The following is a 25,645-nucleotide window of genomic DNA, read 5'->3' on the forward strand; positions in this document are numbered from 1 at the left end:
GTGTTTGTAGCAATCTGATTCTGTGGACAGAGGTGCTATCTCTATAAAAGTGTCGCCAATCTTCCATGGCACAAACTATTTATGGTGGAAAATTGATATGCATTCTTTCATTCAAGTACGAGATTTTCAATCATGGGTTCGTATTGTTAATGGCTATGATCCTCCATCAGTTACAGTAGACGGTGTAACTGTTGAAAAGAATATTGGTGATTATAATGATCTTGAGATTCTTGTTGCAAAGCAAAATTCTGAAGGATTAAATGCAATCATCCATGCCATTACCCCAGATCTTCAGCACCACGTTACTATGTGTAATAAGTCTAAAGGTGCTTGGAATATCTTAGAAACCGTATTCGAAGGGAATGTCGCAGAGAAAGAAGCAAGGATTGAAAATCTAGCTTCTGATTGGGAAAACCTTCGCATGTCTGATGATGAAACCTTTGATGATTTTAACCAAAGACTTTCTCAAATAGTTAACTCCTCATTTGCGTTAGGAAGAACTATTCCGGAGAAAGATATTGTGTGCAAAATGCTCAGGTCTCTACCATCAAGATACGAGTCTAAGAAACATGTCATTGAAGAAGGAAACGATCTTTCTACACTCTCCATAAATACTCTTGCTGGAAAGTTAAAGATCTTTGATAATGAACACGCAAGAAAAGAGGTGATTTCTCTTAAAGCTGCAAACAATTCTGAATCATCTAAGGATAAATCTGGTTCGCCATATACTAAGGATGTTACCTCACGACAATTTAGAAAATTCTTGAGAGACAGGAAAAAGAGTTTTTCTAAAAGTGTAACATCTTCTAAGGATGATGTACAATGCTATAAATGTCGCGGTTTCGGGCACTTGTCTTCAGTATGTCCTAGCTGGAGCCGTAGACAATCGGCATATGCAGCATATTTGCCTACTCTTGATGATGGACCTGAATATTATAATCATCAAGAGATCGCAGGAGAGGTTGCATTAGCTTCTGTAAAAATTCTTTCGAATACTGATTCTGATTCTGACGAAGAAGTGTTGCATGTTGATCCAGTTGCTAATAATCTTCTTAAAGAATGTCATCGGAAACTTTCGGAAGCTGATAATGCCATTTTCAGTGAGAAAGTTAAATATGACAGACTTTGTAGTCGGAATAAAGACTTGCAAGACTAACTTGATTCTAGTGGTGCAAGAGATTATCTCAACGAAATACGAAAGCTTAAAGAAGAAATTTCCGAAGGTCGAGATCGGGAAATTATTCTTCAAGTAAAGCTAGATAACTTGGAGAACATTGAGAAGAATTTGTTACTTGATTCGGAACGAGAATATCTCAAAGTTCAATGTGAATCATCCAAGAATGATCTAGTTATTGCACTTGAAAAGGTCAAAAGTTTGGAAGAAGAAAACTCGAGCTTAAAAGAGAGTTTGTCTAGAAATAGCTGCTCAGATAAATTATCCTCGATATTAGGAGCATGTAGAATTCATCGTGATACACGAGGATTGGGCTATGAAGGAATAGGCGCTCCTAGTATTTGCAAAGAGGTAAAATTTGTCAAAGCTAAAGATTCTTCTCAACCAAAACCTTCCACGGTTGACAAAAGTAAAGTATCTCTACCAACTACGGATGGCGAAAAGAGGAAATCCTGGCAAGCTCCAAAGCAAGCACATATACATTCAGGTAATACTAAACCTAACTTTTTCCATTTTACTAAACATTTTTTTTATTGTGGAAAACCAGGTCACTTGCAAATGAATTGCAGATTTCTTAAACGAGATAATACCAGATCTGATTCTGTAAGGATGACAAGATCTGATGTTCCAAACTGGAGAAAAACTGAGTCTCATAATATCTTTCAGTATTCCCCCCAATAAGTTTCATAATTATATTGGGGAGAAAAAAAAATACGTTGCTGCAAAAGTTTCTCAGAAATGGGTACCAAAGAAGAACAATAAAACAACAAGTACTATTAAGAAGGATCTCCCAGACAAGAGTTCGACAAGGGATAACATCTTAAAAAGGTATAGAGCAGTTATTGAAAGTTTCAAGGAAGTTGTTAAATTCCTAGATTCCATGTTTGATCTTGTTTTAAATACATGTGGTGAGCAAGATTTTGTTCACCTCAACACAACCTAATTGTGTTGGAAGTGCATCCTCACCAAGAAGCCATAGTAAATGCAGTGAGGATTGCAAAAGAATTGGGGCGCACATATTATGTTGGGAAATTTCTGAATATGTGGAACAATTCATTATTTCGAGCTGAGTTTATCTCGCTTACATATTCCTCGAAATATGTGTTAGTAAGCATTCACTTTAACCAATTTCATCTTTACCAAGTGACGAAAGTCATGTTATGTTTCAATCACTTTGAAAATGGCTTTGACGATAAATGGTTTGTGAATAATAACTATATAACGTCCTCTAAGAATGTTTCAATGATTGGAATGAGAGTTTAGATTACATAACCAATGGTGGACATAAGAATTGTTGTGGAAACACATTTATGCATAAGTCCTATTTCTTGAACCAAAGTTTGTGAACTTTGTTGATCAAGAGAACCGGAAGAATGGCGTGAGCCAAGTCCGAAAACTGCCGAAGTTCTCAAACCCGAGAATTTCTGCTGGAGTTGACAAACTATTTGCATGAAACTAAGTCCGAGAACTCAGTCCTAGAACCCAGTCCGCGAACCGGCGAAGTTCTCGTACCCAAGAATTTCTGCTGGAGTTTGTAAACTCTGCTCGGTAACTTAAGTCTGCGAACCTAGTTTGCGAACTTGAGAAGGTTATATATCTAAAGATGATTTCTGAACTTAAACTTAAAAAGACTAAGGAATGCAGTTTGCAAACCGTGGCTATAAAGTTCATGAACCGATTCAAGTGAATCAAATCATCTTTGCTTCAATTGTGTCTTGTGTAGTTACATAAGATTTCCTTGCAATTGAACAACTCTCTAACTAGTTCATGTGAAGTCATTTGAACTAGTTATGGTTAAAATGAATATGGTTAGATACCACATGTATGAGTCTTAATTAGCTAACTTGATTTGTGATTGGAATTCTTAAATATAACAGGTTAGAAGCAATTATCAAAGCCATGGATGTTGGTTTTTATTGTCAAAGAATTTTTTTTCATACTCTTATGGTAACCATTCTTGGTGTAAATCCTTATGGAAAAGATTATTCCTCCTTCTAAGCATATCAATTCTTGTTCATACAAGTTTGTATCTTAGAAAAGATGATCACAATATTTGATCTTCATGATTACATATTGTGTATTATTACCATGAGATAGTTTTATTGTTCAGTAACTTGATCTCATGAGAGACTTTCAATGATTGGTTCTTAGTTCGCATCTCCTTGTAGGTTTTCTAAAATCCAATATATAAATCCTTATCAATGGAATAAGGTCACTCTTGTTGTTCTTTCGGGAATGACATCTAATGGGGGAGAGTTTTTTGAACTTGTGCTTAATGGTCATATCTTGAGGGGTGTGCGGTTGTGGAAGTTTAGAGGGGTTATCTTGTATATTTAAACTCCTTGATGAATGCATTTAGCTTCGGCTTTATGATTTCATCTAAATTAGTTGGTATGTATTTTTTCTTTTAGTCATGAAATGTCTCTTTCGGAAATTTCATTATGATCCCGTTCTTGTACTTTTGCCAATTTTATTGACAAAAACGGGTAGAATTAATATGTAGTTCACACTATAAATACATATGGTTTTCAGATCATTATGTAAGGGGGAGTGGTTTCCATGTGAGATGGAGTATTGACTAAGGGGGAGTGATACATATCACCATAGTATTATTGTCAAAGTTGTGATACAATGAAACTTTGATGTTGTGTAATAATACTATGATGGATATTCAACAAGTACAGGATGAACACATGAAGAGTTGAAGAACCAAGGAAATCAAGCTTGTCGATTTTTCTTTTAACAAGTACAAGACATATGTAAAATGGTTTTGTCACTAAAATTAACAAAGGGGGCGATTGTTAGAGAACTTCTCGGTTGAACCCACTAGCGTTTGTTTTCAAGCTAACTTTTCACTATAAATAAAGGGTTCGTGAGTTTACACAGTTTTCATCCCCTTTGGAAAATTGGCGTAAGCTTTGCAGGTTGTTTCCATGTCTTCTGTTCCTCGTGAACAAGAGTGAGATAAAAGTCTTTGTATTGGAATCACAAAGCCAAGTTGGATTTAATCTTCGTGATCGATCATACAACTTGTAATCTAGGTTTTCACCTCTTGTCTATTCTAAGGTTTTCTCTTCTGATATAAAACCATTCAAGAGTTGTTGATCATAAACCCTAGGTTGATAGATTTCAGTTTCCGATCGTATACCAACACTTGTTAGTCGAAATCAGAGACTAGAAATAAAAACTTCTATTGAGGCATCTCGTAAAAATCCTTGAAAAGGTTTAAACAAGATATCTCTAGATTTATTCTAATTGTTCTTGTTGTAGAGTTATTAGGTTTCTCTTCCTATTTTTGAAGAGTATAATAATCCCTAATCTACAAGTTTGTTTTTGATATTACTTTTACCTAGTAATATTTTTATCAAAACAAACACAAGATTTCCAAAACCTTTATTCACATCTAAAGGGAAATCAAACTGGTGTTTTGTGCAAACAAAATATCAAATCGTATCAATCGTGTTGGTGTATCTTTTAAAGAGAACCTTGGGTTCTGCTAGAAGATTTGCGTGAAGAATTTCTAAAGAGAATCGGTATTCTGCTAGGAGTTCTACAAGTTCTGAAGGAGGTATTACATCTAGTCTGAATAGGTAGTAGGAAATTGGTGTAACAGCTTTTATTTAGTGTGTGTTTATTCTGGACTAGGTCCCGGGGGTTTTCTGCATTTTCGGTTTCCTCGTTAACAAAATTTTGGTGTCTGTGTTATTTCTTTTCCGCATTATATTTTATTTATATAATAGAAATATCACAGGTTGTACGTTAAGATCAATCAGTTCTTGTATCCGGCCTTTGGGTTGTTGAGTGAATTGATTGACACTTGAATATTGGTCTTTGGTACCGTTCAAGTTAATCCTCTTATATTCAATCGAGCTCACAAATTCCTATTTGCTGATTGCGGATTGAATCAAGAGATAGAGATATAAAACTCTTTGATATACTTTTCTTAAGATTGAGTCTGATTGTCTAGTTGATTCTCTTGAACGTATATTGGAGTTTGTCTATTCAGATTGCCAAACGAAATATTGGGTGTGGTTGTTAGACCCATGCTTTTTCAGGTAGGAAAAGTTTTAGCTTGAGGTATATTTGGGTACCCTCGCCTTTTCACAATACAATATCACGAACCGCTTCACACTCTTCACCTAATGGCCAATGAGCATCCTTTTGATGTTTCATTTTCTTTACCGCAATTTCATGATCCTACAAAGAATGTGTAAACAACAAATTTGTTAAATTTATAAATTATACCAAATAAATAATATATCAAGTTGAACAAAATCATGCAAAATAAGAGAAAGTTTGAGATTATTACCCTGCTTTCGCAAACCTTAACATCCCATGAATGTGGATAACCAAATAAGACCGCGGATTTATCGGGCGCCTCACCCCAAAGTGCACCATTCTTCTTCTTAGGCAACAAATTACTGCCTTTAGGAGTATGCTTTCCTTTTGGTGAAGGTTTCTTCCTCGGCTTCTTTTCCTTCACTTGAGGTTTAGGTGTAGCTTCAGGTGAAGCAACAACAACTTATTTCCCTTTGCCTTCAACAACAAATTCTTCTTCTTCTCATTGATTTGATGTATCCCTAATCACAAGTGTACCTCCCGATATCACCGGTAGTTCAAATTGAACCCCTTCAATTTCTAAATCTTGGAAAACATTATCTTCCTCTTGAGGTACTTCAGGACATGTTGAGCTACTTCCTTGAATCATATCCTTCTTCTTCTTAGCATCCTTGTGGAGACCTCTATAATCTACCCCACAATGAATTTCATGGCGAGGTGTAGGAGTTTTTTTTGGCGTCAAATCATTTCCTCTCTTCTTTTTAGCCTTTACTCTATCAGGATTCCTGCAAGTTACAAGAAATTCCACTTATACAATCAGTATTGATGGATTAGTAACACAAGCCAATCTATTAAAAAAATGCTCAGGCTAAATTACGTCTAGGTTATCCCAGAGAAAAACATAATCGAACCTACACGTAAAATAATACGGTTGGAAAATTAGGTCATCTAACCTGGACGTAAAAAAAAACGGTTGGAAACTTTAGTGCACAAACCTAGACGTAATCAAAATTTTGAAATTTCTTCAAAACATCCAGGAACATTTACGTATGGGTTATTCCACAGATAAACAAGACGTAAGTAGCTACGGTTGGAAAATCAGTCAATCGAACTGGACGTAAACCAACATGCAAATCAATTCTACGGTTTGAATTCATCCAAACCTAAACGTAAGTTCTTCAGAAACTAAATTTACAGTTCGCAAACCTAGACGTAACACTAGCAGAAACGTATTTGAAACCCAAATTTTACTTCGATTTCATTCAATCTAACCTATTTTAAGCACAAAAATGAGTAAACAAAGATGGGTTTATTCGCTTATCACCTTACATACACCATGGGTTATTGTTGAGGAGTTTGAAAATTTGATTCTTCAGTTGATTGAATCGGTGGTTGAGGATGAAGTTGAGGTTGATTGAGATGTTGATTACCATCACTGGAATCAGTTTGCTTCTTCCTCATCTTTCACATAGATTTCAATCCAACGATGTTGATTTTTTCGAATCGCCGATTAATCGACAACGATGAAATGAATTCAAATGGATTCACGGTGAAGAAGATGAAGAGAAAGAAGAGAAGAAGAAGAAGAAGAAGAAGAAGAAGAAGAAGAAGAAGAAGAAGAAGAGCAGTTGAAATGTGAAGAATGAAGAATATAAATTAGGTTTTCTTTATGTTTTTAAGTTTTATTTTAATTGAAGGGTAATTTGGACAATTGCTATTGAATCAAAAGTATCCCATAACCAGATTTTTTGGTCACTAAATATCCAAGTGAAGCCCCTCTAATGGAATGTGACGCCCAATAATAACCTTCATGATGTAAGAACCATCATTTGGAGCATACCCAAAAAAATTTGGGGCATGTAGAATAGGACAAAACCAGGATGCTAAATAGTGTTTTTGTAGTGCCCTTTATCTAGCCATTTTTCATAATGGCAAAAATGCCTTCATTATTCATATTTTTTAAATTAAAATAAAAAAAATTATTTTGTTAAAAAAAATTATTTTTATTAATTTAGAGAAGGGGTATGCCAACAAGTGGCACAGATGGTCAGAGAAAGGGTATGCGAACTAGAGCACATGGGTTCGATTCTCCCTGTTACCAAATATTTTTTTTTTCATAGATTAGGCACTGCTATTCAGAAAGGTGTTGGAGCCCAGCTTTAGGCTGCCTACTAAAAGCTTTGTTTAAGTTATTGTTCTTTAATTTCAATTTAATATAAATATATAATTTCATTAAAAAAAATTAATTTTTTAAATGTTAAATATTTTTTATTTACGAACCTAAGTTCGGCTGACAGGTGATATGGCGAACCTAATTTTTTTTTTAAAACATACGTAGGTTCGGCTGATACTATGTCAGCCGAACTTATGTTTTGTGAAAACATACCTAGATTCGACAGATTCGATAATAAAAATAGGACATCCGAACTTAGAATTATTCTTCATAAAGTGAAGTTCGGCTAACATCTTCATGTTTAATTATCAGCTGAACTGTTCATCGACATTTTCAGGATGAAAGAAAATGAGAAGTTCGGCTGATAATTTGATTTTCTTATTAGCCGAACTTTGCTCTGTACTTATTGTAAAAAAAGGAAAATCATGTAATAAAAAAAAAATCAAAAATTTCAAAAAAAAAAAATTAAAAATTAAAAAAAAACTAATTAAAATTAATATAAAAAATATATTAATTAATCAAAGGTATCTAAGTAACTTAACCCCTTATTAGACACCCCTGATCACCCACATTAGTTAGGGTTATCCATATGTATGCCCCAAAAATTTTGGGTATGCTTCAAATGATGGTTCTAATGTAAACACTGAATTTTGACAAGTCGGGTAGATTATGGGAAGGCAAAAAGAGTAAACTAAGCTGCTCGGTAATAAGCAAAAAAAAACCTCAATGTGAGAGATCGTTCTGAAGGGTGCCGTGTCGTCCCAGGCCTAATCCCAGGCTTTTGTGTTATCAGCACAGTGGTGAGGGCATTTCCCCAGTTTCCAGCATTTTATCCTGTCGGATCAGCTATGTTCCATGGGGAACACCATCTTTTAATCTTTTGTTTAATTAGCTTCCTTTTTTTAACTAACTGGATTAATGATATTCTATTTTCTTTTTCAGAAAAAAGATGTTCCGATGCTGTTATGCAACTTAGTAATGTTAAAAAAAAAAAAATGGACGGTTTGCGGGCCAGTGTTTTCATTGCTTCAATTGCATATTATTCATTTCAAATTACATAAACTAATAGCCCCCAGCAGTATAATGTGAATTCATAAAGCTATTTTTCAGCTGAGAATCACGCCATGGGGATAAAGTTTGGCATGTTATGATGTGCCTTATTGATGATAAGAATGGAATAGTTTCTCATACCCACTGAAGAAGAATTTATTCGCCACGCCAGTTATTTGTATTTGACATCACCATCTTAGCAAGTGTATAACAACAGCTGCATCTTGCCCTATAAATTCATTACGGAATGCAGAGAAGCTAATTAAAAACCATCTTAGCAGCTGTATACATCATTCGTTCTTATACACCTAACATATATCATGGGGGCAAGTGTCTCCGTACCAAATGATGACCCTCATTATCCTGCTAATTCTAATCACGCAACTGAAATCAAAGAGGTCTCGAGTGAGGTCGTGAAAGATAACTTGGCTTCTGACAATTCAAAAATTACAATGAAAAAGATCAATAGTAAAACAGAAATACCTGCAGCCATAATTAAGGAAGACAGTCAGACAGCCAAACCAGTTCCACTTTCTGGTAATCGTAGTGCTAAAACTGTGGGTCCTGAGAAAAAGAATAGCAACAATAATGATAAGCTAGCACCACCACTCCCTCACAAGTACAACTGCATTATACAAGAAGCAGATATGAACATAAACCAGTCAGAGCTTCACAGTCATCTGAGCTCTGGGATCCTCTTGAATCAAAAGAAACAGGCAAGTTCAAACTAAATTCTACCTGAGAATTTGAGGGTATTTATATGAAAAAAGAAAGAAAAAAAATAATCTACCAGCTAGCTCATTAAGTGAGTTTTGTAATTGGAAGTTTGGTACTAATTATTGTTCGTATCTGTGTCAACTTCTGAGCTGTTCAGAAGTACTGGATTGACGATTCAGGTTGCAACTGCTTTATGTTGTTTCCAAGGAGTCTTGCCATAACTTGGGCTGAAGACAAGCGGTATTGGCACTGGCCTACCGTAAAAGAATCATCAACAAGGTAAGTCGATGAGTTAATTAGGTTATATAGGAGTTTAGGTGGACAGTTCACAATCCAAACTAAACAATTTGTATTCTATAACTCGTTGTATTTATCTGAAATATTGGGTTCAAAATACTAATACAGTTAGCTTTTGGAGTAAATTTCTTATCAAATACAAACTCTGAAACCTCTTCCATCAGATAAACTTCGGAACACTAATCCACCAGACCTAGCAGAACACAACAGTCCATAAACAAACATTCATAAGTTGCATTCTAAGAAATTGGGTGACCTCTAGGAACTGCTCTTTATTGTAGTGATGCAGATGCTAAATGGTTGTAACTTGTAACTAACCTATCTAATTGCACCTAGTTCTGTTAACCTGCATGCAGTGATGAGATGGCAATTGAAGTAGCTGAGCTTTTGAATGTTTGTTGGCTGGAGGCAAATGGAAAATTAGACATATCAAAACTCACCCCGGGAGTAAAATACGATATTTTATTTGTAGTAATGTTGAAAAATTCAGCTTATGGATGGGAAGCACCAGTGAACCTTAGACTAGTACACCCAGATGGAAAGACACAACAACGCTCAGAAAATTTACAAGTCAAGCCAAAGTCACAATGGATAGAACTTCACGTTGGTGAATTTCAAACACCACCACGACCTGATGATAAACAAGAAAAAGAAACCCAATTCTCTTTGTTTGAATACGAAGATGGGAAATGGAAACGGGGGCTTGTCATCAGAGGAGTCATTGTTCGACCTAAGAAATAAATAGGTTCGTAGACTATTCATGTAACTACGCGATGACATGTTCTAGTAGCTAACACTTTCACATGTGAAGAAATACTTTACGTGAAAAGAGCTTAGTTGGTTAAATCCAGTGCTTTGTAAGGAGTTATCTAATTAATAAGATCATGGAATGATTTGAACTACCTGTCAACTAAATATTTCATAAAGGAGAAATCTGGTATAAGTTATTTCAAACAAAAAAAATAATAATAATAATTTGCATGGAGTTATCAACTTATACAATATTATGGGATGATTTAAACTTCCTAGTTGTATTAAAACAATAATAGAGAGTTCAGAAAGTTACTTAGCGTCAAATTTCGTAGTTTATTAAATAGTAAAATCAACTAAAATTATGTGTCTAGACTAATTATAAAAGAACTAAGAAGTTGGAGCAGAGAAATCACAAATCAATCAGTAAGTAGTTAAAATTTGCATTATTCGTAGTAATCACATCATCATGCATGAAATTTCAAACAAGAACATAAAAAGAATCCTAAAAAATAAACAATTGACGAAGATTAATTGCGAAAGAAGGGTCTTTCCCTATTTGACCCTACGACTATAGAACAAGAAACCTAAGACTCAATTCCGCCAACTAGAATGATGACGCAACAGCTTTTACTGGCATTATTATTAAATGAGACAAATTGCAAGGAGGATCTACATATCAAGTACATTAAACAATCATACCTATACATTAATACAACATCTCATTTGTATTGGTGCCAGTAGTAGTTTAATATAAAAACTTATCTAACAAGAAGACTTCTTGATATCATATATTAACATATTCAGACGTTTTAGGAAGCAGAGCTGAATAATCATACGTTACGGATGTACATACCTTAGGAACAGCACGTATCAGAACAAGACAGTCAGAATCAACGCTGATGTACGATAACCTATAACAGTCAGCAATAGGTAAAATAATCAAACAGAATTATCTTCTTCACTACAATTTACTCTCTAGCTATCACATAATTTTCACATACTCATTGTCAAGTTAATGAATATAATGTTGCACACACACCAAAATAAAACATTTGACTGCTCAAACATCATCATCTCTACAGACTTGCTTCTAAGCAAGCAGAATAAATGATAAAAAAAAACAAAAAGGTGTTTAAACAATTAAAAACAAAAAGAATAACGACAAAGACAAACAGTAACAAAATTTGGTAACACATTTATTTTTATTTCTGATATAAATTTGAAGACAAAAGCAGTATAAATTACACGTATAACAAGAGAGAAACTAGTTACTGCATGAAATACCCTTCTTGTAGTACAGATGCTTAGGGAACTCTAGCAGCGATATCCGGAAGCGTAGGAACAACAAGAGGAGCATTATTTCGGCAGATGATATTTGATTTGACCCGCTAAGCCTTTCTTCGTGTTGGCCGTGCCAATATTGTCGTTAGAATCATGCCATATCATCTCCATCTGGCAAGAGGGAACAGGAAACATCAAGAGCGCATTCAACTTTATTACTCTTACATTCTAGATTTGTAGTAATAATGTAATATGAATTGATATATGCGAACAGAGGCATAACAGTTGAGCAACAAAATAGCAGTCAACTGGTCTTTCTATAGGTTTTCACTTGGTTTCTTGATGGTTGGTGTTGGTCCTGTCTAAGGAGTAAGATTTATTTATTCATGCTGGAATGCACGATGGTAAAAAAATATATATAATCTGATCAAACCTTCTAATCTTCTGTATAAACTTACCTCACCAACAACCACCTTGTCACCTTCCTTGACCCCAAGTTTGATAAGAGACTTGTTGACACCACAAGCGTCTAAAACATGCTGGAACCTTCTCATGGATTCTGAGTACCTGAGAAAAAACATTGCAGTTATAGACACACAAGAAACTAAGCACTGCATCACCTCAAAAGAGATGAATGAGAAATAGATCTAAAGCCTAGTCCAAAAGTTTTTCTGAAGCAGTGGATGGATTTACCAATAATACTATAATAACGCAGATAAACTAAATAATGCATAGTGATTGTGTATTTTAAAGCCTAAAGAGAGGCTGGGTAGTGCGTACGTGCTAATTTGGGGGTACTACAAGTAAATGGAATATATCCACTTGTTTATTAGTTATTTTAGTACAGAGCCTAGTGTGGGTCGATTGACCAGTGGCCCTACTTTAAGGAATTATGTTTAATGAGTCGAGATGTTATTGAATGTTTTGATTAGTAGAGTGTTGTCCTAAACTTTAAAAAAATTAGGAAGTTATACAAACCAAAATAATAAGTCAAACAGGGTATAAGAAAATGGTACAGATGAAATAACTATCGGCACCCTGATGGGTTTCCTAAAATTAAACCAAATCTTAATCATTTTCGTTTTTCTTGAAAACCCTATTGTTAGCAGGGTTTCCCAAAGTAAGAAAATTGTAAAGAACACAGGATTAAATTGGAAATACTAGAGCAAAGGTGGACAAATCGTAGCTGGAACAAGAAAAGGGGAGGGCCTCATACTGAATATTCTGTTTATGAACATACTTAGATATATGGGGCAACTATGAAGATTAAGGCTAAGCTTAGTATCCAACAATATTGCATCATATAAATGCGACTTTGATTATTTAATAAATGTTTTAATCTGGGCAGAAAGAGAAAAAAAAGCACCTAAGGTCTATGGATATTAATAACAGAGTTCCATCGTGCGAGTATTCAGTGGATTACTATTTGCCTATATAGAATATTGGTTCATGCTTGTTGAGGAATACTCCTCAGATACTAGATCTGCACCACAACAAATCTAACTGTTAAACGAGTCTCAGTTCATAAAACCAACTAACCGTTCTACACTATATTTAATTCAACTGGCTTAAGCCAGATACTAAACAGTATTAGTTTTTCAAGCACTGCACTTAAGTCCCTATGATCTGGGGCGATAGATGTTTCTGTTTCAGTTTGCTAACCCGAAATCTGGGGCTGTAGATGTTTCTGTTTCAGTTTGTTGACCTAAATGAGAAGTCCAAATGGTGGCGAAGTATAGAAAGTTTTATTTAGCATCGTACCACACCATGCAATAAGAGACGAAGACTCCAGACATCAACAAAAAGAGGAACTGGAAAAGAGATATCATACTGCCAGTTTGTCATTTGAACAAAACGTTGTAGCCCTGCTCCAACCACGTGCCAGCTACCGCCATCTTGAGAGATTTCAAAGTCACTAATAGAAGCATTCCGTTGCTTTCGTACCCTTTCAGCAACATAATTCATATTTACTGGTTCTGCCCAACCTGAAAAGATATTAGAAGTGTCAAGTATCACAGTGCTACCAATGTAGGAGGACAAAACAACTAAGAATGCGATATCCTCGCGATTCGCACAAAAACGTCTTCTTTATCTTTAATGGATTAAAATGAGAAACATCGAAAATGAGGTACTTTGAGTTTTTGTGAGAAAGATTTAATACATCAAACCCTTCTCTGTTTCGCTTCCAACCCCAACTCTCTCATAAGCACAGTTGAAAGGAAATAGTGAAACAAATGCGCATATTGAAGCAGCAATGCTAACCTTTAGGATCTTTGTTCACTTCCACTTTTTCCTGTAAAAGCTGATAAGCGGCTGTAACTACTTCATGAGTGCCGTCTCTGTTCGCTGCACTCATACAAAATGTTCGGAAACCACGAGCTTCAAGGTTGTCCTTAAAAGAATCCCATCCCTCATATGCGTCTGGAAGATCCATTTTGTTATATGCAACTAAAAATGGTTTTGTGGAAAGCTCTGGATTGAACAGCTCCAGCTCCAGACGAACTGCATCGAATTCGCACTCCGGCTGCTCTCCCGATCCATCAACAACATGTATCTAAGCACGAAAAGATGGCAGATGAATTTTGAAACAAGGTGAAGGACAGAAAGTTAGCGAAAATCTTTGGCATCTTACACAGCACAAAAATGTTTTTCTTTTCTTTGCTATTTCTTTTCTTTTCTCTTTTATACAAATAAGCATGGTGAAATTAGAGCATACATAAGCACAAAGGGTATTTTCCATCAAAAAAATAAAAAATAACACAATGAGTACTTGAACCTGTCAAACAGCAATAACAATGATGACTCCTTTTGTATGGTACAACTTGACTATATAGCTTGCTCTTCATAAGAGGAAAAAATGAACAACGAATTTTCTAATGTGTCTAATTTCTATCCTCCTCTTGTTTAAGAAGTCATTCATCTGGGTTCATTATAGTATCCATGATTCTGAGCCTCTCAACTAACAAAAAATTATTATAATTTAGCCTAACAATGTGGCGTAACAACCAATACAGGTTGGCTAAATAACAGGGACAATGGAGAAAAGAAATGTAGAAGAGAATATGTTACTACAACATCTAATTAGCGAACGAACTAGGAGAGCTGTTAGTCCTAGTTAAAGAACATGTTAGAGGTCAGGTTTCGAATTTTAAGTACAGCACCTCAGATAACCAAATACAACAAACTTAACCCGATATGCAAGAGGGTTTCATCAGCATTTCTAATGTGTCAGCTATGTCTTTTTAAAGCGTTTACATAATAAAGCTGGACATATTCTGAAATAAGATGGTATTTACCAGGACAGAACATCTTTCAGTGTGCCGTAGAAACTCATGACCTAAACCGAACCCTCGGTGTGCACCTTCAAGTAAACCAGGTAGATCTGCTACGACCATGGTGGCATCGTAATCAAACAAAACCACACCCAAATTGGGAAGTAGAGTCGTGAACGGATAATTAGCTATTTGTGGCTGAGCAGCACTTATAACACTAAGCAGGGTGCTTTTTCCTGCATTTGGGGCTCCCACAATTCCAACATCAGCAACCAGCTTTAGCTCTAACTCCAACCACCTGATACACAAAACTATTATTCTCAAACCCACTAAGAATGTTGCAAGGAAAGACGCTACAAGTACAGCTTCCATCACCAGTAACAAAAACTACAAATGTAACCACATTGCACTTGGGTAATCACGGATGGTCAGATAGTTCCAATTCGAACACATACCAAATGGAATGAAATCTTCAATGGAATTAAACAGAACAACATTATAAGAATTCCTAGCTGTGTCCTGAACAAAAAGGTAAAGAAAACTCACATGTCAATACCTTCTTCTCCCTTCTCTGCTATCTTTGGTACCTTGTTGGTTCCGGATTTAAACGAAGCATTTCCTCTTCCACCCCTCCCCCCAGGTAACAATAAAGCTCTCTGGCCAGGATGCAATAACTCCAATAAGACTTTTCCCTCTTCCCCACCTTTACCATTTGCTTCCCTAACGACAGTCCCTGGGGCAACCTTGACAATAATACTCTCCCCTTTGGCCCCCAGCATGTTTACTTCCTTGTCCATGAGATCCTCTTCCAGCTCTAAAATGAATATTCTTTCGAAATGGTAACAATGAATTCATTTCAGCATCGACTTCAACATAAACATTACCTCCTTTCCCTCCATCTCCACCTGATGGTCCTCCATATGGTACAAATTTCTCTCTTCTAAATGCAACAACTCCATTCCCTCCATCTCCTGCTTTCACATATATTTTCGCCCTATCGAAACATCTCATCACCGCTGGTACCCCTTTCTCCTTACAATCTTCCTCCTCCTCTCCAAATTCATCGAAATCTGATGACTCCTCCACATTGCTATTACCAAGTCCCACAAATTCATTTCCAACAACATAATCTTCTTCTTCTTCTTGACTTGGAAACTCAAATTGTTCGCTGTAATTATCGAACCCAATGTTTTCAACTTCAACAAATTCCTCCCCAACATCATCATCATCATCACTATCATCTTTATCTAAAATTGAATACTTATCTTTAAAATTCAAAGAAGATATTTTTTGAGTGAGTTCAGAAAGTTTAACTTCAGTGAAAGCTGATGAATCCACAGATGGTAAAATGAAGTCATCTTTAGGAGGAAGTCTTGCGTAAGTTGTAGCTTCTAAAGCATATTTACCTCCTCCTGCTAAACTTGGAACTGCTTCTTCTAAAGATTTGTTTTTTGTTTTCAATTTAGGGATTGGGATATTGCTGTTGTTATTTCTTCTTTTGCTCCTAGGGATTTGCTGCTGCTACGGTCTCTTCCTTCGCTGGTTTCGATCTTGCGCAATGGCAGGTCGAAGAAAATGATGATGAGAAGCGGAAAAACAAAGGGATGTGGAAGCGGCCATCGTTAACTACTAAGCGTTTATGGTCTCAGTCCCATCCATTCGTCCTTGAGGGGGAAATTTGGCCCGACCATCGGGTTACCGAGAAAATTTTTGATTGCGTGTTTTTTGATGGGGCACGGGGAATTGGGGAAAAAATCTCCCTTTTATAAGAACGCGTAATTGAGGGATATTAAAACTAATTGGGAGATATAAATTACTATTCTCATCCACTGGTGTCTAATAAGGAGTGTTTTTGGGGTGCGTAAATACTAAAATACCTTTTGGCTAATTAAAGAAAAAACATTATGAAAAGATTGTTATACCCTTCCCACAAATTAAAACTTATAATCAAAAACCAAAACATATCCCTTATTCATTTCATCTGTTCCTCCACTCATAAGTTAGGGTTCTGAAGAAAAAAAAATTCTTTCACAATTAATCATCGTTCTTCATCGACGATTAATTGTCGATTCAAAAAATTCTTCGTCGATTACCTTACCCGAATCTATACCCATGCCCCACGAAAGAAATCAAATCCAAAATCGATTGTTCAACAAAAACAACAGCAAAAGCTTGCCCGAATTGCTTTTCAGGAAGAAGTAGAAGAAGAGACCTCTACGGGCGATCAACTTGTCGATTACATGGCTTTTGTGAAAAGGTAAGTAATTCTGAATTGTTCTATAAGTGTTTTAATCGATTAAAAGTAGTAGGTTTAAGTTAGAATCGCGAACCCTAACTCAAACAGTTGAGTTGCAGAGAATGCCGACATTGAAATTAGTATTAATATTATGCCGGTGATCATTTTCGGCAGTCAAATTAGCATGAAGACCATGCCGCTTTTTTCTTCCGGCGTTGAATTTAGTGTGAACACAACGTCGGCATAACACTAAAAATCACATGCGACTGAATGTTTAATGCCGACATTGATGTTAGGTTGACTTCTACGCCGACACACTCTCACGGCATTGTTGTTAATTTTCGACCATGCGGGCAAAGATGTTTTAATCATCCAGGAACAACCAGAAATCACCAAGGAATGTCGTCACTGTACGCATGATTTTACTCCATGCCGGTACACTATACCGGCATGGATGTGTTTTCAATGTTGAATGTCGGTATTGGTTCCGGCATGATCAATTTTCGATATACTACACCGACATCTCTTCATGATTATTAGTTGTTCTATATTTATTTCGTTTGTCTTTTGATTTTTGATAAAGCTAAATCAAAGGAAGCTAAGAAAGGAAAAATTAAAGATGTTATTGTTAAGAAAAGAAAGAAGGATGGCCTTGGCACTCCCGAGTCTCTTCCTACTCAAGGGAAAGAATTTGGTCGCACTAAGCGTTTGGGGGCATCTACAAGAGGGAAACATTGGCAGGATAGGGATCGTAAAATTGTCACAATCCAAGAACCTACGGGAGAATCAGATGATGAGCACGATGAAGGGGAAGACCATCACATTAGTTTTACAAAGCGAAGTGGGTGGGCCACATCAACAAATGATACAAGGTGAAGGGGAATAACCCGTAGAAGAAGGATAAGGAGGTAAAAAAGAAGAAGAAGAAGGCAGTAGTCAAAGTGAAAGGTTCACACCTTCCTCATCCTAATGACATGTTACCCAACCGTGTTGATGGCAAAACAAGGGGTCAAGCGGACAGTGACCCGAAATTCCTATTTGGTTACAAGCACATGTGGGCTCAGCGAATCTATCAAACCTATGTAATAAATGTTACCTCATTGGTTCAGCGTATGATTTCTTTCAATGTTTCATATTTATGTATACTTTCTTTATATTTCTACTCATGTATAATCTCATTGGTTCCTAATTGTATGATCATAAGAACGTTGTACGTGTTTGCCGACAGCAAGCCTCGGGTAATTGGTATTTGAATTTGGAATGTTAAGATGTCCAACAATTGGTAAGGGAATCTGGGCTATATCCTTTGGTCGAAAATGATTTAAAGTATGATTCTGTGACAGTCAATTGCTTTGTCGAGAGGTTTCATGGTGAAACTGATACCATGCACTTCCCATTTGGGGAGATGACCTTGATCCCCGATGATGCTCAAAACATTCTAGGCTTATTTGTTATCGGTAAATCGACTGTTGAAGGAGATAATTGTCCGAAACTTGGATGGTCGAAGTCACACGCTTTGACTAACAAGTTATTCGGGTGGGACTACAAAACTTATGCGGAAAGCTTATATGTATCTAAGAATTCAAGGACAAAGACAATTAAACTGAAGATGCTGAAGGAGATGTTTCAAGGGACAAAGGAAAAGAAAAAGAAGGATAACTGGGATCCCAAACAAATTCGTTATACAGCCGATGCCTACCTGTTTTTCATCCTGGGCACTAAGGTCTTCCCTGACGCTAGTGGGAACAGGGTGAGTGCAAACCACCTATAATACTTGGATCCATTGGAAGAGGTCGGTAACTATTTTTGGGGCACTGTGGTAATGGGACATTTGATGGAAGAGATGAGAATGGACTTTAAGGTTGTTACCAACCAATTTTTCAGGAATTTCACTCTACTCCAGGAAATTTTGTTTTAAACTTATGTTCTTATATATTGTTCACATGTACCCTTATTATTAGAAACAAAATTATTGTTTCTTATATGTATCATCACACTAGCATAGGTGTGGGCTTATGAACACTTTCCAACATTGTTCAGGAATTACAAATCCTTGATGATAAAACCAAGTTCCAAACACGATGAGCCTGAGCTCAGAGATACGTGTTCAACAATACTCCAAATCCTGGTAACAATGGTCGCCTGACATATATGAGATTATCTTTGGACGCGATGACTACCAAAGAGGTTGTGTTCAACCCTTACAAGAAGGCTAGAGATAACCACCAATTATTGAGGTATGGTAAAGTTGCATTTTACAATGGTCCGTTGTTCCACCCAAAGGTATACGTTATGGCTGATCCCCAACGTGTGATGCAGCAACTTGGATATAAGCAACAATCCAGTCCAAAGTACTTCGTATTTAAAAGGTACGATGTTCTTCCTGATCAGTGCATTTCAACTCTTTTAAGGTTGGTGGTAAAGCATATGCCAACTCCAGAACCAGCACATTGGGTGGATAGGGAGCGACATCGTCTGGTAGATATCACTGATTGAGAGAGTGAGGAAAACGGTGATGAAGTTGATCCGCATTACATGCGTTCATACATAGGATACTCACATTATTTAGTTGTGCGTCCTGATAACGTTGAAGTTCCACCTCAGAAAAACCACCCCGTTCCAACTCCCGCAGAGGCACCACCTACAATTGCCTCACTTGAGAAGACCGTTGGATTGCTAGTAAGTATTGTTAATTTCTTATTCGTTTAATGTATACATTATCATATATTAGTATATGTCTACTAATTAGGTGTTGGATGTACGAAATTAGCGGCGTCGAAAATATTTGGTCGCAAGAACGGGAAAGGAGAGGTGTTATCCCCCGAATAAATGAAGGAATTCCAGGAAAAGCTTGATAAAATGGAAGATCCTAGTGCAAAAGATTTGTTCGGGGAAATGATGAAGGTGGTCAAGAAGAAGCAAAGGACCAAGTGATAAAGGATGTGTAATCGTGTTTTCTTCATTTGGAAAATGTTGTTAGGCTTTGAACAATTTGGAATTTGATTTTTCTTGGAACTCGTGATGAACTCTTTAGTTGTTTGGTTTACTTTTGGTTTTGGTAGATGGATTAAGAACATCTAAGCACAATTCAGTTGTTGGGTTTGTGTTGAACATGTTTAGATTATGTTGAACATCTACTATGCCGTCTTTAATGACGGCGTTCATAAGTCGGTAAATATTTCATTTTGCTTAAATGCCGGTGATGTCGAATCACTGATTAACAATGCAGTTATCTATGCCGGTTCTGTCGATTAACTGATTAACCATGCCATTAACTATGTCGGCGTGGAAGAATAAGTATCTAACTATGTCGGCGCAGGTCACACAAACAAGCAATTCTCTTATATGAAATTTGCACCTTCCCGACATAGTAATTTTTATAACTTCAATACCGGCAGTCTGATATTGTACACATGAAAATTTCCCAGAATACCGGAATTGTATATAAGATATAATTCCATGCCGGCTTCATGTGCACCTTTCAAAGAATTTGGTTTTCATAATTCCGGCATCGTCTTGGATAAATCGACAATGCTGACTCTACAGAAAAATTATGGATGCTCTTTTCAATTAACGTCTTTTTTATTTCATTCCTAGATAATCTATTACATTAGATTTGGCAGCTGAATTACAACAGACTAGAAAACAAAAACAACCGAATATAAAACTTTTGGTTTAACATGATGATCTCCAATTTAGTATCCTTTTTCAACGATTGTGATACCTTTGAACTTTTCGCGAATTTGGTCGAAGACCTCTTGTGGAAGCTCCGTGTCAAGGATCATTTTCACTGGTCCATCCTCTATTTCAACATATTCGGCATATTCTTTTCCCTTCATATAACTGATAGACGCATTTATGTGTCTATTTTGTTCTCAATTTTCTGTATTGTTAGACTCGATTAAGTACTTATTGTGTTATTTTGTGTTCTTGTAGATGTTTTTAGAGAAATAAGCTCTTGCGGCAATATCGGCTCGAAAAGTGGTGTTTTACACCCTGGAGAAAATTATTGAAGGCACCCCAGAAATGCACCGGAGACACCCCATAAATACTCCGGAAACGCCCCATAAATGTGCTTGAGGAACCCATGAAAAATACTATTTCCACCCCAATTGCTATTCGCACCCCAGCTCTGGTTAAGGGGCACCCTTCTTCTCAAATTCAAAAATAAATTTTGGCGGGAAATTTTCTTTATACACTGGTAGATTTTCCAATCGATTTTTGAAGGTGTTATAAAGAGATTAAATCGCTGAAACTTAATGGGTGTATGTGATATGGATATAAGAAGATATTTTGGTGGTAGGGATCGATCAAATTTGGCCAGATAATTGATTCTCGATTAAAACAGGAAAGAAGAGATATCGGTTAAACTTGGAAAGAAAATTACGTGAAGATGTTGCATAGGTTGTGGAAGTTAATTGCAGATATTCTCCTAGGTTGCGTATCAACATATTGTGGAAATTTCAAGACAATTAACGCATGCATATAAAGAAAATAGGAAATTATTCCCAAGAATAATTTTCCTTTACAGTGAAGATTTTGAGGAATTAATGGCGAGATTTGATGCGCCTGAAATGTATAAATAGTAGCTACATGAGTCCTAAAAGGGGTGTCGAGAGTTTGGGAGCTTGAAGAGAGATGAGGAGCGAGAAATCAAGATGAACAGCAAGCTTCCTGCTGCTGTTTTCTGCTGCTGATGAAGATGGAGAACACGAAAAACATTAGACACCAGTGAACCGTCGTTTATCAACAGTGACAGCGACACTTCAGCGTGGGCCGTAGTATTTCAAATACTACCGCACTTCATATGTATCGTTCTTTATAACAGAGTTTTTCAACAACTATAAACGTTGTAAACGCTCGATTTTCACCATTTTCTCTCCTTTTCATCATTGTGAACCATTTTTGAGCCATAATAAATTATTTTGAGAGCATTTTTACTATGATGAGCTAAAACCCAACACTAGGACGACAGGAGGTCGAGCTTCATAAATGGGTAATTTTATTAATTCTTTTTAAGACTTTTGCATTAAAAATTAATTGAAATATGATTTGATTAAATTGGTTGTTATTTGATTAGATGAGTCATGCTTAGCTTAGGTGATTTGATGTTCCATGCTAAACATTTACAATCAATGTTTTGATAATCTACTTTGGCAAAATAAGAGTCCATATAATTTATGTTTTGAGCGATTATTGTCGAGAATAAATCATTGAGCCATATGTTATGAAGATTGGTCGAATCATTAGTCCCAGTACTTCTCACCATTGTTGATATTTTTTTGTATATATTTATTTTCTATTAAGTCTAAAAAATTATCATTCACAAGTCCGAGATTTTGAACCTCATTACTTCAACCCCAGAAAATCTTTAATCATTTTGGAGTCGCCGACGCGGATTTGTGTTTAGGTTGAATTTTTTTTGTTTTTTTAGGTTTATTTTTCTTTGTTCTTTTTTGCGTTCTTTGGGTATTTGTCTATGTGCTACAACTTTTGAGGCTTGGATCGAAAAGAAAAAAAAGTTGTCAAGAATTTTGGCAATTTCATAAAGACTAGGAGTTAGAGCGTAAAGCAAAAAGAACGAAAATAAGACAAAGGACTTTTTTTATTATTATTAATTTTAATATTTTTAAAAATTGTAATTAATTTTTATTTTATTTATTTTTTTGACTTTTATTTGGGCTTTGGACTTTTTTTTAAAACCCTACGGAAGGGTTATATAATAAAAAAAAATAATTAAAGACAAATTGTTTGCATGGAAGGACGACGATTACAATATCGTCTCGGCCCCTCAGGTTCGCACATGACATAGGAGTCGTGGACCGAGTTGACTACAACGGTTCATCGCCCGTCTGGTACGGGAGGTAAGGCCAATCGAAACACCCGCGAATCTCCTACAAGAGGGTTTACTGTCTGCCTTAAGGTGATTCATTGATTGAGGACTGAACCGGTTGTTTTTAAATTCATAGTAAAGGGAAAGGCCTGGCCAATACAAGATAAGGGTTCGGATTTCATCACCGTTCTCTTCTTGCCCGCCTTAGGAAAACGAAACCGAACGCGAACCTAATCTTTAAAATTTGGAATAGAACGAGACAGATAGGGTAAAGAGCTTAATAGGAAAATCGTTCGAAAAATATTGGTTGCTCTTTAAGCACACTTCAAAGTTCATGATGGTTTCTGTGAGTTGAATACGTGACTGCGCCGCCTTCTAATGCGGTGAGACCTTGGGTATCAAAGCTCTACTAAGCTTCCCTCGCCTCTATTCAACCTACTTTAACTCGGTTGATTCTAGAGGGGTTTGCTCAAATTGCAAAAAATTCCCTTTCGAAAGATAGAAGCTGGTCTAGAAACAATCTAAGTGGAGCCATCATGCTTTTTGTTTGCCAGATTTTATAGGGTTGATTTGGTCGAGTCAGCCTTGTTTGTGATTGTGTAGAAGTCCCTTGCAATTAAGAATGTCGAACTGGTATGATAGAAGTCAATACAATGAGTATCGACCTGAATTTGAATATGGACATCATCATTTTTATGACCATAGTGTGGATAGTGGTTGGGAACGCCAAACTTTTGAAAGTTATAGTTCATACCATGGTGAGCCCAATTACTATTCACATGCGCACAAGTCATATAGCAAAATAATCCTCATATTTCTTTAGAAGAGTCTCTCAAGAGTTTTATTGAGTCAACACAGAAGTTATTTTTGAAAGGGACTTATAATATTCCGCTTCCAGAAGAGTCCGTAGAGAAAACAACTAAGATGTCTCTAGAAGATTCCCTCAAGCAATTTACTGAAAGTACAAATAGGATTATGGAAAGATTTGCTCAAGATAGTCTTAAATTCCAACATAGTGTTCCCAATACCACCCTTGAAAATAAGGATAGTTTTTATTCACATAATCAAGATGACGAGGTTAGAATTGGTAACACTTGAGGTTCGGTCATTTTCATGTTATTATAGTGATGACTATGATGAGGATAATATTGATGAAGAATCTGAAATATACAGGCATAGTGATGAGGAATATGTTACTCCCAATGAGCTTTTTAATGATAATGTTAATTCTAGTACAAATCCATATAATTTTAATAATCATTCACCTATTCAAAAGGACGAGGATTTGACTAGAAATATCCCCGTTTTAGACGATATAGTATTTCCTTTTCACGAAGCCAACGAAGGTTCAGAGGAACGGGTCTATTCCGAAAATGTTGTTTTAGAGTCTAGTGACTTAGAAATAATAGTCTTAGACGAAGAAGATAGACCCGTAGATATGAGTAAAGATGCACTACCGGATAATAACTTAGAAGAACCAATTGACCATTTTCAAGAATCTAATAATCCAGAAATTAGGGAGATTGTGAATAGTCTAGCTAAAGACACTGAAAACTCTAAGTTTGGGGGTGATTATCACCTCCCTAGTGCCTTACCTTTAACTCTCAGAAAGTCCCCTCACTTAGGACTTGATAAAAGTGCCTCCACCATTGTGCCAGATTACCGTCATACTCGTTTTCCCGAACCTAATGATGTCCAGGAAAAAGTTCAGTCGTTAGAAACCCATCCTCTGGTTGATGTGGTTAACCCAGGCAATAACACCCAGATTGACTTTGTTTTCTCACCAAATAGTTTTCTTCAAAATGTGGGAACGTTTATATTTTAAATGAGTCGAATATTAAGTTCTGAGACTAAACCTAAATTCTTTAGGAAATTAGAATCGACACATTTGCTTAAGAATGACCACTACTCTCACTGTGGTCAACTGTGTAAGTCAAACCTGATAGACTTAGAGGATCCTCAATTATTTAGGTTATTACTTCGTGATTCTAAGTTCTTATTTGAGTTTCTACAGACTCTAGGACCTAATGATTCGGATATCGTCTATGAAGAAACGCAACCAATGAAAATATTATATTTAGACCCTTTCATAGAACCTGAACCTGAACCACAATTAGCGATATTTATCAGGAAACTAGGTAAGGGAATGTTATTCTTGTCCATTTTCTTGGTTCACTGCAGTTTCCTTCTGTCAGCTCTTTTTGGTTTTGAAGACCCGCAGTTATTTCGTCTGTTACTTTATGGTTCGAGTTGACTAATCCTTTCCTAAGTCTGGCTGAAGACTTTAAACTTAGCACTTCTTGGGAGGTAACCCAATCTCATGCAAAACGGTAATATCTTTCCTTAACTCTTTTGCTTCAAATGGTAACAGTTTCTCCTTGTTCATGCTTTTAATTTCATCTTTTGAACATTGAGGACAATGTTAGATTTAAGTTTGGGGGTATGGGAGAAACTTTTTAGTTGCAATTATTAAACTCCAGAGCCTAGAAATTTATGGCTATTAAGGTTTGCACTAACCAATCTAAGTGGGTGGGAACATCTTGGTTATAGGAGTTGAGGAACCAATCTGATTAGATGGAAACATCTATAAGAGTCTATTCATACAAGCACAGAGCTCATGTGTTAGAAATAACATGATAGTTTCGCCATATCTCGTTGAGTCCTTTTCATTTCTGTTTTTATTTTATTTTCTTTTTAAAATATGTTTCTCTAAGTGATTAGGTGGGGCTCACGATTCAAGTTCTTACCACTTCTAGAGTGAATTGAGATATAAAAAAAAAAGATGATGAAAAGAAGAAAA

General features: G+C 36.2%; 1 protein-coding gene and 1 pseudogene across 1 annotated transcript; one reads left to right on the top strand and one right to left on the bottom strand.

The window, feature by feature from the left end:
- Positions 1-8,709: 8,709 nt before the first annotated feature.
- LOC113290002 (protein PHLOEM PROTEIN 2-LIKE A1-like) lies at positions 8,710-10,372 on the top strand. The gene is made up of 3 exons (XM_026539466.1): positions 8,710-9,172; positions 9,331-9,452; positions 9,827-10,372. Exons 1-3 carry the CDS (start codon positions 8,777-8,779, stop codon positions 10,209-10,211), a joined length of 903 nt encoding a protein of 300 aa, XP_026395251.1. The 5' UTR covers positions 8,710-8,776; the 3' UTR covers positions 10,212-10,372.
- Positions 10,373-10,399: 27 nt separating this feature from the next.
- LOC113291740 lies at positions 10,400-16,890 on the bottom strand (annotated as a pseudogene).
- Between the last annotated feature and the right edge of the window lie 8,755 nt (positions 16,891-25,645).

The sequence above is a fragment of the Papaver somniferum genome, chromosome 6 (assembly GCF_003573695.1).
Source record: "Papaver somniferum cultivar HN1 chromosome 6, ASM357369v1, whole genome shotgun sequence".
Taxonomy (NCBI): Eukaryota; Viridiplantae; Streptophyta; class Magnoliopsida; order Ranunculales; family Papaveraceae; genus Papaver; species Papaver somniferum.